General features: G+C 33.0%; 2 protein-coding genes across 2 annotated transcripts; one reads left to right on the top strand and one right to left on the bottom strand.

Moving 5' to 3' along the window:
* The first annotated feature begins 781 nt into the window (after positions 1-781).
* LOC120085868 (zinc transporter 11) lies at positions 782-5,529 on the top strand. The gene is made up of 3 exons (XM_039042103.1): positions 782-1,244; positions 3,647-3,675; positions 4,817-5,529. The coding sequence occupies exons 1-3, from the start codon at positions 782-784 to the stop codon at positions 5,348-5,350; spliced, it is 1,026 nt and encodes a 341-aa protein (XP_038898031.1). The 3' UTR covers positions 5,351-5,529.
* Positions 5,530-6,143: 614 nt separating this feature from the next.
* LOC120085869 lies at positions 6,144-10,305 on the bottom strand. The gene is made up of 6 exons (XM_039042105.1): positions 9,934-10,305; positions 8,623-8,965; positions 7,205-7,289; positions 6,926-7,012; positions 6,603-6,842; positions 6,144-6,421 (listed from the first exon to the last, which is right to left on the bottom strand). Exons 1-6 carry the CDS (start codon positions 10,077-10,079, stop codon positions 6,345-6,347), a joined length of 978 nt encoding a protein of 325 aa, XP_038898033.1. The 5' UTR covers positions 10,080-10,305; the 3' UTR covers positions 6,144-6,344.
* Between the last annotated feature and the right edge of the window lie 3,984 nt (positions 10,306-14,289).

The raw sequence follows: 14,289 nt of genomic DNA, 5'->3' as shown, positions 1-14,289 counted from the left end.
ATAATTTTTAGGGGTGGTCATTCAAACTGCAAAAACTGAACCGAACCGAAAACTCAATGAAACCGAAAAATGCGGTTCGATCCGGTTTGAAGAAATTTTGAAACCGAATTAATTCGGTTCGGTTCGGGTCAGTTTCACTTTTGAAATCGAACCAAACCGTTTAAACTAATATATATATATATATTTAAAAAAAGGTAAAACTGAATTTAAAACCGAACCGCTTTTAATTTAAAGAACAAAACCAAATTTAAAATCGAACCGAACCGAACCGTTTTTTAATTAAAAAAGAATATAACATGGATTTTTTAAAAATGCCAAAACCAAATTTGAAATCGAATCGAACCGCATTGGTTCGGTTCGGTTTCACATTTTAAAAATTTCGGTTCGGTTTGATCACTGAACCGAACCATTTTCACCCCTAATAATTTTAATAGTAAGAACTAAAATAAATATTTTAAAAAAATTTAGGGATTTAAATAGATATTTTTAAAATTTAGAGATCAAAATAGAATAAAATTGAAAGATTAGGGAGTAAAATAGGATTTTATTTTTTTCAAAAAATGTTCTTTTATTACTTTTTTATAAACTAAAAAAAACCATTTCTCTTACCCCCTCTCTCTCTAGTACAAATTTAATTTCCCATTTCATCCTCCTCGTACGAACTTCCCCCAAAAAAAATCCCCAACCTCTTTCAATTTCTGTACTACACATTTTCTTCCTCTCTCCCCATTTATATATACTCCCCACAGATGTCTTCTTCTTCCCCAATTTCCCCTTCCCAATGCTCCGCTCCCTCCTTCTTTTCTCCTTCTTCCTCCTCCTCCTTTCCTCCGCCACCGCCCACAGCGGCCACGGCGATGAAGACGCCGGCGGAGATGCCGGAGGCGGCTCTTCCCCTTCCCCTAACCTCCGCTCCAAGCCGCTCATCCTTGTTAAGATCGGCTGCCTCATTCTCATCTTCTTCGGCACCTTCATCCCTGGAATCTCCCCCTGTTTCTTCAAATGGAACGACGGATTCCTCGTCCTCGGCACTCAGTTCGCCGGCGGCGTCTTCTTCGGCACCGCTATGATGCATTTCCTCTCCGATGCTAACGAGACGTTTGGCGATTTGACTGATAAGGCATATCCATTCGCGTTTATGCTTGCTTGTGTAGGGTTTTTGATGACCATGGCGGCGGATTGTGTGATTTCGTCTCTCTATCGTAAACAAAACGCTGATTCTTCCACTGATGTTGAGCTTCGAGGTAATCATGTTGATTTGAAATTGAAATTGAATTTGATTCTCTGTTTGGCTTTGATCTTGGACGAATTGTTGGTACTGGATTCTGAATTGGCTGATGAACAGATGAATTTTGGCGAACTTTTTGTGGATTCTTTGATTTGATCAAAGAGAATATCTGATTTTCAATTTCATGAAAATGAGTAATTTCTTAAGCTAGTTGGGAGCCAGAATCTGAGGAAAAGGCCAAAAGTAAAAATAAGACAAAATTAATGATAAATAAATCAATTTTAAAAATATTGGGGCTTACAAATCACTTTCTAAAAGCTGTGTTCCTTTTTCTTGTTTTGTTTTGTTTATTATTGCCATTGAATTTGGTGATCGGGATAAATAAATTAACTATTCAAATTTCAACACAGTTTTATTGTTCTTATATAATAAATAATTAAAGTATGATGATGGAGCGTAGTGTTTTAAAATAATTTTGTTACCTTTTTTTTTTCCAATTATTAAGACCCGTACGTAACTATTTTTTTATTTTTATTTTTTAAATTACGTCTATTTTCCCCTTTTTTTTGTATTTTTCTTAATTACAGGTTACATTCTTAGCAAAATTTCAAAAAACTATTTTTTTTCTTTCAAATTTTGACTTTATTTTTTCAGCCATCTATAAAAAAAATAGATAACAAAAAAAATATTTAGAGATAAAAAAAATGTCTATAATCTTAATTTTTATAAACAAAAACAAAAAACAAGATGGTTACCAAATGAATCTAAATTACGAAACTTGACATTCAACTAGCTCTATTTGATTATGATTTTATTTTTAGTTGTATGTTTTTCCTTTCTATTATTATTATATATGCTTGTTTTCTTTTGCAGTGATGGTTTTCGATCCATAATCAAATTCTTTCAAAAATAAAAAGTAGTATCTATAAACTAAATTGAAAAAAAAAAAAACTAAGGTCCTATTTTTTTAATTTTTTTTTTTTTTAAATTAAATCTATTTCATCCACATTTCTTACAATAGTTTGCATCTTTCTTAAGTTGAATTCTTAGTCAAATTCCAAAACAAGAAACCATCTTTTAAAAACTATATATATATATATTTTAGTTTTCAAAATTTGAGTTGATTTTTTAAATTATTGATGAAAAATAAATAACAAATGAAGACATTTGAAGGTAAAAATAATGTCTATAGGTTTAATTTTTAAAAATAAAATAAAATAACAAAATTCTTACGACACAGATCTAAATATTTGTCAAGCAGTGCTTGTAAGGGCTTATTCAATCTTTTTCGTTTTATAAATTCATCTATCTAATAGATACAAAATTGAAAGTTCATGTCTTGATTTTTTATTTTTGAAATTTATGTTTATCTACCAGTAGCATTATGATTTTCACATTTCTTTAACAATTATTTTTTTTTAAACATTAAAAAAAAACTTGTTATTTTTTTTCTTAAATCACATGAAAACTATCATAAAACAATATAAGAAACAAACTAATATTTGTTTAAAAAAAAAAAAAAAACTAAGGTCGATTTAATAACTATTTTGTTTTTTTTTAAAATTAAATCTATGGATACTATTTCAACTTCCAAATTTCTTTTTTTGTTATCTACTTTTCACCAATAATTTAAAAAATCAAGCCAAATTTTAAGAACTAGAAAAAATAGTTTTTAGAATGTTGTTTTCATTTTTAGAATTTGGTTAAGAATTGCAAATCATTCTAAGAAATATAGATGAAATAAGTTTAATTTAAAAAAAAAAAATACTAAATGATTACCAAACGGGGTTTAAATATTTATAATTTTTTTAGTTTAATTATTTATAATCTTTTTTTTAGCTTAATGACCAAATAAACACATAACAATTTTTTTTTCTTCCTAATCCCTATTCTCAACACCCTTTGTATGTTTGGAGAGTGAAATCTAATTCAGTTTGTTAAATAAATATTTTTTTCAATAGAAAAATATATTTTTGAATTTTTTGTGTTGTGAACTTATATAACAGAATAATTTTAAAAATAGTTAAAGAAAACAGTCAGAAAACAAAGTTTTTTGTTGTTGCATATGTTTGCTTCCTTTTTTATTTGTTTTAAAAATTTACCATTCATTTATAATTATTAATTATATATTTTGAAATTAATTGGAAGAAGAAATCAAGGACAACACAACAACATAATTTCAACAATCAAACAGTTTAACAAAACAAACACCAATAATCTAAAAGTAAAACAAGAAAGTCCTTTTTTTAAAAAAAATATATTTATTTTTTCTATTAACAAATAAAAGTTGTTTTTGAAAACATTTCAATCAGTTTCAACTTCCATTTCAATATTATTATTATTATTATTGAAAAAACAGAAATATTTGTTTCTGCTATTTATACAGTCCTCAATAATTATGGTATTCTTTCACTGCAGGAGCTGCAGGTTCACCCTCAAAGTTTCAGGTAAGCTGCACTTCATATTATGCTTATGATTTCTAAATGACTTTTTTTCTTTGCCAAATAAGAATGTATTATATATTTTATAATCATAAGAGGTTGGAGTAATTTTAAAATATATAAATATAGATGCTTAATCATGATTGTGTTTGGGATGATTTCTGAACTTTTTTTTTTCGAGAACTATTAATTTAGAATGTATTTAGTATAATCTCTAAATTGATTAGATGACACAGTCTTAATTTTTTTTAATGTGGTGTTATAAATACATAAAAATCAGTTCGTAAACAATCAAATTAATAATGAAAACTGTTTTTAATAAACATTTGAGAGAGAATCATCCGACTTTTAGACTGGTTGATAAAAAATCTTCAAAAGTATGCAGTAAGAAAAAAAAAGAAAAAGATTATTTTTATTTTATTCCTAGATTTCAAAAGGTTACATTTTTACTTTTGGGTTTAGTTTTCATTTGGTACATAAGTTTTAATATTTTACATTTTTACCCTTAAGTTTTCTTTGATGCCCACTTTGGTATTTGGCGTAGATTTTCAATTAACTGAATAATTACAAGATGAAAATTTTTAAATTAATTTCAATTGTGAGGAAAAGTTAATTATTATTAGAGTAATTGTTAGCAAAATGTCATTGGTTTTCAAAGATAATATGACACTGTTAGATGTCTGTTATTGCTTGTAATTGTCTATCAATGATAAACTGACATTTTGCTATATTTGTATATAAATTTAATTCATTTTCCTATATTAATTAATAGACCTTAACATCAATGACCAAAAGTGAGTATTTAGTGTAAAATAATCAAGGTTTAAGAGTATAAAACTTGAAATCTAGATTCGAAATAGAAACAAAACTCAAAATTCAGATGTAACATTGTGAAGTCTAGAACCAAAAAATCTATTCTTCCCAAAGAAGAAAAAGGGTATATGTGATTAGTTTGATCATTTTGTTTGTTAGGGTGTATCTTCAAAATGTGTTACTAACAGTACCTTTACAAAACTGTAACTAAATGCGAATCATCAGAATTTTCTTAAAGAAGTATTTTATGAGAAAGTAAGGAATACTAAACTAAGCAAGCCAAACACCCCTTTTATTCATATCAGCAACTTGAACTTATTTTTATGTAATTCAGGTCCAAAATGGCAGCAATGGCCATTGTCCACATCCACCCGCAACTTTCACGACAATGGGTTCATTTGGGGACAGCATTTTACTGATTGTTGCATTGTGTTTTCACTCCGTCTTCGAAGGCATCGCCATTGGAGTTGCAGAGACCGAAGCCGACGCTTGGAAAGCCCTATGGACGATCTCCCTCCACAAGGTCTTTGCAGCCATTGCCATGGGCATTGCTCTCCTCCGAATGATCCCAAACCGCCCTTTGTTGTCAAGTGCTGCCTATTCCTTTGCTTTTGCCATCTCAAGCCCCATTGGCATTGCCATTGGAATTGTTATCGATGCCACGACACAAGGCGGGGCTGCAGATTGGATATTTGCCATCTCAATGGGACTGGCTTGTGGAGTGTTCATTTATGTGTCCATAAACCATCTGCTTTCAAAGGGATATACCCCTAAGGATTCAGTTTTTGTGGACAATCCAAATTACAAGTTCGTTGCTGTGCTTTTAGGAATTGGGGTTATAGCTGTTGTGATGATTTGGGACACTTGATTCACAAAATATAAAATAGTGAATGCATTAATACATCTATTGTATATTAGAGCTTAAAGTTTAAGAGCTTTTTTGCAGCCAAAGTTTTGTTCGATTTTTATGTATTTTCTTGTGTGTTAGCTAGTTACTGAGATTGATTGCTAGCAAATAAATGAAACATCTCCCTTGGATTTAGTATGAAAAACAAATGGCTAGTGAACTTAAGAGTTTGAGTTATGCCACAAAATTAGTGGTCATGATCAAGAGATCCAAAGTTCGAATAGAATAAATTTTAAAAACTAAATGAAGAACGACACACTCTTACCAAGTTAAAAAAAGTGTGAGTTAACCTTTCAATTTTATATCTTATTCATTAGATAAAGTTCTCTACCAAACAAATTTGGTTTGATATCGGCATATTTACATTCTAAAAACAAAACAAAAATTTACATACCCATTGGCTATTAAACAAGCCTACGACACCAGTTTAGATAAAATCTAATAAATGGACCATAGTGAAGTATTATTATAATTTTACATGTCAAGAAACATTTAAATAATTTTTTTAAAAAAAGCAATAATCTTTTTCCCTTTCAAAACTTTGGTTTGAATTTTAAAAACAACTTTTCAGGGAAAATAGTATTTATAAGTATAAGTTTTAAAAACCAAAAATAAAAACTCTGAATGATTATCAAATAGTGTTTTGCCTCAGTGATATTGGTAAATTTTGTTTAAAATAAAGTAAAAAAACTATTAAACTTTATGATGTTAGGAATGTTTTCATAAGGACTAAATAAAACTTAAAAATTAAAGATACTAAATTAAAATCACACTAATGCCTTTACAGAGAAGAGAACAACTTTGGGCAGAAAAATGGAGTTTATGCATAGATAACAAAAGAGGGCTAATTGTAAAAAGGCCCGTTCGCAGGGGATCAGTAGAAAAAATTCAGAAGAAATTAATACATTCCCATTTGAAGTTTCAAAGAATCAGTCAGAAGATTATACCCCAGAAGCTAAAGATCCAAGTTCAAGCCTTTCTCCAGGCAAACTGTTACAATAACAGGCCCTGCCAAGTCCCCCACAGCACATCCTGCACATAAAATCAAAGGTTTCACTGATTAAAATATGAGTAACATCACTCCGGTGTACCGATGATTGTTCCTTATGTATTTTTTTCCTTTTCACGAATCGGAGTGACGAAGGGATTGTTCGTTATGTATGTTAATATCTTTTGCAGAAGATGCATTTAGAAGGGTGTGATGTGAACTTACCGATCCACTGGCCTGCTGATGGGCGGAAGAGGGTGGCGCCGATACCTGCTCCAATGGAAGCAAAAACTAGCGATGCACTACACCGCAGAGTAGCGCCTGTAATCTTCTTCCTTAAAACTATAGCTTTCTCAGTTTCTTCAACTACATCATCTTCTTTTGATTTTACTTTCGCAGAAACATATCGGTAGATTTCGATACCGACTTGGACAAGCCATGAAGCTGCCACTCCTAGAGCGTGTCCTGCATTGTCATGTCCAAACAGGAAAACAGAATGAGCATCTGAGAGTGGTGGTGTTGGGTTGGGGGTGTAAATGAAATTTAACCTCGGAAAGTCGTCCTGGTAACTCGAAAGAAGTAGACTGAAGTGGGCAGTCCTCGTCCAGCTTTGCGCATGGCAGATTTGGGAACATCTGTCATGGCAATGAATAGACAAGTTGCTTTATTGCATGCTAGCTAGTACAGATTACAAAGGAAAGAAAACTAACATATGCTTAAGATGATGCCATTATCACCTACCTGTCTTCAAATCTTGTGTTGCAATTTCAAATACGTCTTGCATTAGATGTCAAAGTACAACAATTTGGAATGATGGAGATGTTTACCTTTAAGAAGCTTCCATGCAATTCGCTGCGAAGCATAGTGGACAGAAATTCTTTCCAAAATGCGTCTAGTTGTGACAACAGTAGTCTGATGATATCCAAATAAGGTTATCAATTAACTTGATTTCAAATGTTACAAGAAATATCTATTATGAAGACAGATGTAAAATAAGCGTGGCAGAATTAAGATGTTTCAGATAAGCAAGGCAACGAAATTGCAAGAAGCCAGTATTGGGGGAGATATTGCACCCAGAAGCTGATAGCTTCAAGCTATGAACACAAAAAAATTTGCCATTTCCCTAACATTTTAACTTGAGCGTAAATCGTGAAATAGAAGACAGTATTTTAATATCAATTAGGTTTATCATCAAACCAAAAGCCAGAAAGAAGATAATAAATTCTCAAACATAATTTACTTTCTGTATGGCTAGTAAGTACCGTCAACAAAAAGTAATTTCAAGTGTTATGATGAGGAATGAGTGAATAAAGTGAAATAATATTAAAATTCGGGAAATTAGGGGAAGCAGAACTTCAACAAGTCAGCCGCTTCCTGGAAAAGTGTTTCATGGTTTAAAAATGCCGAATCTTGTCTCAAGCATCATTTGTCAGATACTATGAAAGAAAATCGAGAAAAAGAGCTTAAAGAGAGAAAAATAGTTGCTACTAAATTGCCTTTTGGAAAGCACATTCGCAACAAGTTGTTAAATGCAAACAATTACTTTGGCTAAATTTTAAAAGACAGGATGGTTATGCATTTCTTGCAACCAGTTTTTGCAATTGCGAAGGTCTCATTTGATAAGTATTTGGTTTTCAGTTTTTGGTTTTTGAAAATTAAACTTGTAAATACTACTTCCACCATTGGTTTATTTGGTTTGTTATATACTTTTTAGGAGTGTTTTCAAAATCCAAGTCTAAGTTTTGAAAACTACAAAAAGTAGTTTTAAAAAACTTGTTTTTGTTTTTTGGAATTTGACTAAGAATTTAAATGTTTACATGAAGAATGAAAACCATGACAAAGAAAATGTAAAACAAGCACAATTTTCAAAAACTAAAAAATATTTATAAAAAAACAAACAAACAAACAAGTAAACAAAACAAAACAAAAATAAAAAGGTTATCAAATGGGCCTAAGAGATCGAGCAATTTCCACCTATGAAGCATCACTTAGTTCATGGAATACACAATCATAGGTGACATTCTATTCTCAAAGCATTTACATCAGTAGTTCAATCTACGACCGTAAAACCTCAAAATATTGGTAGGCAGAAGCAAACAACTGAGTTATAATGATATCAAGTATGGTTTCACATCTAACAATACAGAAGGGGAAAAAACTCAAAGTACCTATTTTTAGATCAGCTAAAGAACAATCATTCGCTCAAAAAAAAAAAAAAAAACAGAGAAAGAGTGATTCAACAGACCTCACGAACTATTTGCTTGACAGACTTTTTAAAGGGAGAAACTAGATCAACGTGCTTCTCTTCTTGAGCATCATTTAAAAAGTCCTCATCATCCTCGTCTTCCAACTTTGCATGAGGCTCCAACAGAGGCAAATAAAACATCAAAAACGACCTCAATGTTGTCATACCAAGCATCCTCCATTGAAAAGCAGAGAATAATGGCTTTAACTCAAGGCTGTACTCCTTTGTAGTGTATTGAAGAGACTCGTGCTCAAAGATTTTCCTTGATGCACTCTGTAGATTTGAGAAGTAGTCCTCAGTCACATCCACACCGGCATCACAATGAGCAACTGGAATTCTGTTACTGTAGTAGCATGGCCAGCCATGTAAAGTATTCAATCATGGGTAAAACGGAAATCATAATATAAACTGTCTAGAAAGATGCAATTTCATCTGTAAGCAAAAGTTAAGAAAGCAAGCAAGTAGCATACAGCCTAATGATAGTAAATCTAAGAAGGCTTGTAGAATTTCACATATTTAGTTTTCAAGAGCCTTTGATCCTTCCAATGAAGGCTAAAATTTCCCTCTCTTGAAAACCAGGTTATAGAGACAGTACTATATGAATCGTTACTGAACATCTATCCCAAATCCTTACCACCATAGCTACCCCTCGGGGTTTGAAGGTGAAGATTAAAAAGTCAGTGGGCTAGATTCTCAACTCTGATTAACAAACATAATTATCATACTTTTTTTTTTAATAAGAAATGTTTGAAACTTCATTATAACTGCAAAATGTGAACAGCCAAGAGTGGAGATAGAAGGGACCCCGCCAAGGAACTACATGATAAACTCTTTCCAATCGCTAATAATCATTAACATAAGAACTCTGTAGTTACAAAAGAATTTCGAATGTGGAGATTATTATCATACTTCACCATAAAAAATGTGATCTAGATGCAAATTTGAATAAAACAAGCTAATGAAAAAGCAAGCATAAACACGTTCTCAAACGGATAAACAATGATTACCAACTGATTACCAACGATTTGCTCAAACATCACGACAATCAACAGTGTATAAAATATTTCAAAGAGCAGTTCATTTCAAATTTCAAGACGAGCATATGAACAACTCTATCGTTTCATCAAATTTTACAACCATGACAATATATGACCCAGCTATAAATTTGCACTTCTTCAAAGCTTCAAATCTCAACAAACGAATCCAATCCAACGAAAAGTTCAGCGGATAAAAAGCGAATTAAAAAAATAACCAATCATCTCGATAGCGAAGAAACCAAACTCAAGAAACATCAGAACCATCGACACGTACCCTAAGAAAGCTCTGAACGCAAAAGGGGTTCCGGCAGCGGCGGCGGCGGCGGCGGCGGAGAAAGCCCCATAAGAGTGGAGGCTTTGGGGTGTGTTGGTGGCCGAATTTCTCCGTAATAGATCCAAAAGAATAGCTAGACCCACCATTGTTGAACCCAATTCAGAAATCCAGATAGGAAAACAAAATCAAATAACAAACGGATTTGAAGTGAAGTAATCTGTTTATGATAGAGATTATTGACTAAGTGTGAGCTACGAGCAGAGAAACCCAAGATCCAAAATTCCCTTTTAATGAGAAAATCAGCTCGCCCATGTCTATAGCTTAAGAAAACTCTTTCTGCATCCGTTGATCTTCTTGTAAATTCTAAAATATTGGCAATCCTTTCCTTATTTATTTGCGTATTATTACCAGGAAAAATACCTTTTGTCCTAATCTATTTTTTATTTAGTTTTCATTTCATTCATACATTTTAAGTCACTTCATTTTTCAAATTAACGACAATAAATTTGAAGATAAGAATGAGTCGATCCCGATGATGCAAGTATTTTTATTTTTAACGTTGGATCAAATTAATTATTTTTTGTCTAATCAAGTATTAAGATTTGATAATTGAGCCCAAGAATAGGCCTAATTTGGCCCAAAGGTCAATTAAGATCAAAATCCAATTAGTTGGGCCTAAGAGTCAAATCTATTAACCAACCAAGCCCAAGTCCATAAAGTCCACCTAAAAATTCTATAAATAAAAGAATTCTCGTCATAAATTTTGGACTCTAGAGAGCTTATAGAAAATTCTCCCAACGATCAAAAGACTCCTTAACTCTTGGATCAAAACACTTCTTAAACACTCTTTCAAGATACTCTCAACTAAAATCACTAGAGCCCACACCTTCTAGATTCTCACTAGAGAATACCAAGGTCATCACAATTGGTGGTGTCCAATTGGCCATTTTGTTTCTGTTCGTGATTTTTACATAGGAGAAGGATTCGTGAAGTTTGGGTCGGGCAAGGGTTTCTAAAATCCCAATTTAATTGTTCTTTAATTTTCTGTTTAACATGTGTTTGAATTAAATGTCTGATCTGTCTTTTACTCTTCTGTAAAATTTAATTCTAAAAAATTGGGTTTGGGACGATCATTTGCTTCCGCTCAAGGGCTCTTCAATGGGATACTTCAATTGGTATCAGGGTCAGGTTTGTGATCCCAAATTTCATTTTTTTAATGGATTTTACAATTTATGGTGGGTATGTGGATTATGTAATTTTCATGTGATGATTGTTTAAAAATATATGGTATAGAATTATTGGATGTTTTTTTGGATTGGTCACTATTATTGCTTTCATTTACATTTTGGTATGTAAAAACCCATGTTTTGGGGCATAATCTTTGGTATAGAGTCTGTATGTGATTTTCCTTGAGTCGTTTGTGGCTTTCCCAATGCGGATCTAGAGAAAATGGGACCTTTTCCGACGGAGATTCAAAGGAGATCATTGTGTAGTCGGGACTGTATTGCAGCGTTGCAATGTTGTGCCCTAATGTTGCAACGATGCGATGAAGAAAATCGTTGTGTTATTTCCGTGTTGCAATGCGAAAAAAACCAACCAGTTCTGGCTCGGTTCGGTTCGTGGCTCACTTGGTTCGGTTGCGATTCAGTTAGTTCGAGCGGTTTGGATTCGGTTCGATGGCTAGTTGGTCTGATTCGACCGGTTCAAGGCTCGGTGTGCTTGTATTTGAACCAGTTGATTGCATTGCATACATCAGACTTCAGACTGTTGATGCATATGGAACCCGTTTCATATCCTTAACTTCTTGAGGTGTCTAAGGACATTGTTCCTTTGACAAATGTATTCCATTCTTAAAAGATAAAATATCTCTTTTGGAATCCTGCATCTTAAACCTAGACAACACCTTGTCTATGTAAGATGTTTAGACATAGCTAGCATTTTGTTCTTTCAGTTTCGAACTATTTGAATCCCAAGAATATACTGCGCCTCTCCCAGATCTTTCATCTGAAATTGGGTTGCTAACCAATTTTTTTATGTCAATTAGGTATCCTAATTATTCCCAATAAGTAGGATATCATCTACATACAAAAGTAGAAATGCTACAATGGAGTTGATGATCTTTTTGTATTACACGGTTCATCAACATTCTATTCAAAGCCATAAGATTTGACTACAATATCAAATCTTATATTCTAGGATTTGGACGTCTGTTTTCAATCCATAAATAGATCTCTTCAATTTGTAAACCTTTTGCTCTTGACCCTATTCAATGAACCCTTCTGGTTGGACCATATAAATACTCTTTTCAAGATTGCCATTTAGAAAGGTAGTCTTGACATCTAGTTGCCAAATTTCATAATTATAAAAAGTGGCAATGGACAAGAGTATCCTTATCGATTTAATCATAGCAATAGGTGAGAAACTTTCTTCATAGTCCACCCCGCAACCTAGGTATAACCCTTTACTACTAATCGGGTTTTATAGGTTTGTACCTTCTCTATATGGTCTCTTTTACGCTTGTAGATTCACTTACAACTGATAGGTCTTACCTCGTCAGGTATATCTATAAGTTTCCAGACTGAATTAAAGTACATAGACTCTATTTCAAGGTTTATGACTTTGATCCACTGATCTCGATCAACTCATCCATTACTTGTTTATAAGTTAATGGATCCTCTAAGCCATCATCAGGTATGATGACTTCGGTTTCAGTTAAACCCATAGATCAGTCACGCTGACTCATAACCTTCATACTACGTCGAGGCTCTTTCAACTTTTGAGTAGGATGTGATAGACCAGATGTCATTGATCTATCAACAACTCAACAACTCTTGTTGATAAGCGAGTCTGATCAACAACTTTTATTGATCCGTTTATAACATCTTTTGAAATCTCTTCCAATACCAGTTTACTGCGAGGTTTATGACCTCCTATGTGGTTTTCCTCTAGGAATGTGGCATTTATCGATACAATTACCTTATCATCATGCGGATCATAAAACTGACCACTTCTCGTTTCTTTAGGGTAACCCACGAATAGATATAATTTTGAACGATGTTCCTATTGGGAATGATGTCCTAAATCTTCTTGTAATCTCGTAGTTTGTAAACGGTGTATAAACATATTGTTATTAATAAAATAAGTGTTATTTTATAAGCATATACTCAATCCAATAAACTAAGATCCGAGGTTATTTTATGTAAATTCAAACAAGTATGTAATTTCCTTATGTAAATTTTATTAATTTAATATCAAATATTAAATTAATTCGTCACCAATTCTATTACCATGAATCTTTATTCATGAATTTAATATTTAAATCATATTTAAATATTAAACAATTCTCCAATCCCATTTAATTCCAAACTTAAACGTGTAATTATATCACATCTAATTACTAATTCCCTTAATTCTAATTTGAATGTTTCAATTCAACTTATCACGCTACTCTAAGGCTAATCCGTTGTGAGCAAGAAGGGGGACCTAGTGGGCCTACAGATCATGAGCTCCAATAATCCGAGATTAAATGGCTAAACTCTTTACACCTAATTAACCCCCATTCGTTAACTACTGGATCACTCCAGTAAAGCTCGTAGTTACACTCCCCTCACTGTAGATATATTGTGTCCACTCGATATAACCATGATTAGTAAGTTAAACTCTTCACATGTTGTTCGTAATAATGGCTAAGTCAAAAGGTTGTTTTTGAAGGAAATCGACACTCGAGATTTTCGTGAGCAGCGAAAGCAAAACCATTCCAAATTACAATCATGAATCAACAAATCATTTACAGTCGACTTCTAAACAAGCGGTTATACAATGTATAGAGAAATTACAGCATGAACATCAAATGTACAGAAGAAAAAATTGTACTAACAATGGCAGAAGCATTTTCACACTCCGATGCGCACTCTGATTGAACAACAGCAACCACGAGCGCTTGATCTACATGACCACAACATCGCACGAACACAGCACAAACACTTCGCACTCGTTCTCAACAATCTCCTGGGTCACAAACTCTTCCACAATACGAATTCCTCTACAACAGCGAACGATCTCCGTAGCACCACAAACGACCTCCAGAAAACCTCGACGATGTCGAGTTGAGTCTGACACCACCAACAAGGCGACCTTGATATTCTCGGTGTGAGAATCCAGAGGGTGAGCTCTATTCGGACTTGGTGTGAGGCAGACGAACGGATGAAATAACGATCGTGTACACGACTGGGCAAGTGGGAGAAGTCGGAGACCTATCATATAGGTCGAAGCCCAATCGTTTAGATAAAACTATGCGATCGTCTAGCAAAAGCTATGATCGTTTAGCTCGATCGTCTAGCTTGATCGATTCTATAC

This window comes from Benincasa hispida, chromosome 9, assembly GCF_009727055.1.
Source record: "Benincasa hispida cultivar B227 chromosome 9, ASM972705v1, whole genome shotgun sequence".
Classification (NCBI taxonomy): Eukaryota; Viridiplantae; Streptophyta; class Magnoliopsida; order Cucurbitales; family Cucurbitaceae; genus Benincasa; species Benincasa hispida.
This window is presented reverse-complemented; position numbering and strand designations above follow the sequence as displayed.

What these genes read in the sequence shown, in the direction of transcription:
- LOC120085869 (XM_039042105.1), bottom strand. Translation starts at nt 10,079, where the DNA reads ATGGTGGGTCTAGCTATTCTTTTGGATCTATTACGGAGAAATTCGGCC. An exon ending in GCGTTCAGAGCTTTCTTAGG is followed by an intron (nt 8,966 to 9,933) that starts GTACGTGTCGAT and finishes ATGCTACTACAG; the next exon opens with TAACAGAATTCCAGTTGCTC. An exon ending in TACCAGGACGACTTTCCGAG is followed by an intron (nt 6,843 to 6,925) that starts GTTAAATTTCAT and finishes ATGACAATGCAG; the next exon opens with GACACGCTCTAGGAGTGGCA.
- LOC120085868 (XM_039042103.1), top strand. Translation starts at nt 782, where the DNA reads ATGCTCCGCTCCCTCCTTCTTTTCTCCTTCTTCCTCCTCCTCCTTTCC. An exon ending in CACTGATGTTGAGCTTCGAG is followed by an intron (nt 1,245 to 3,646) that starts GTAATCATGTTG and finishes CTTTCACTGCAG; the next exon opens with GAGCTGCAGGTTCACCCTCA. An exon ending in GTTCACCCTCAAAGTTTCAG is followed by an intron (nt 3,676 to 4,816) that starts GTAAGCTGCACT and finishes TATGTAATTCAG; the next exon opens with GTCCAAAATGGCAGCAATGG.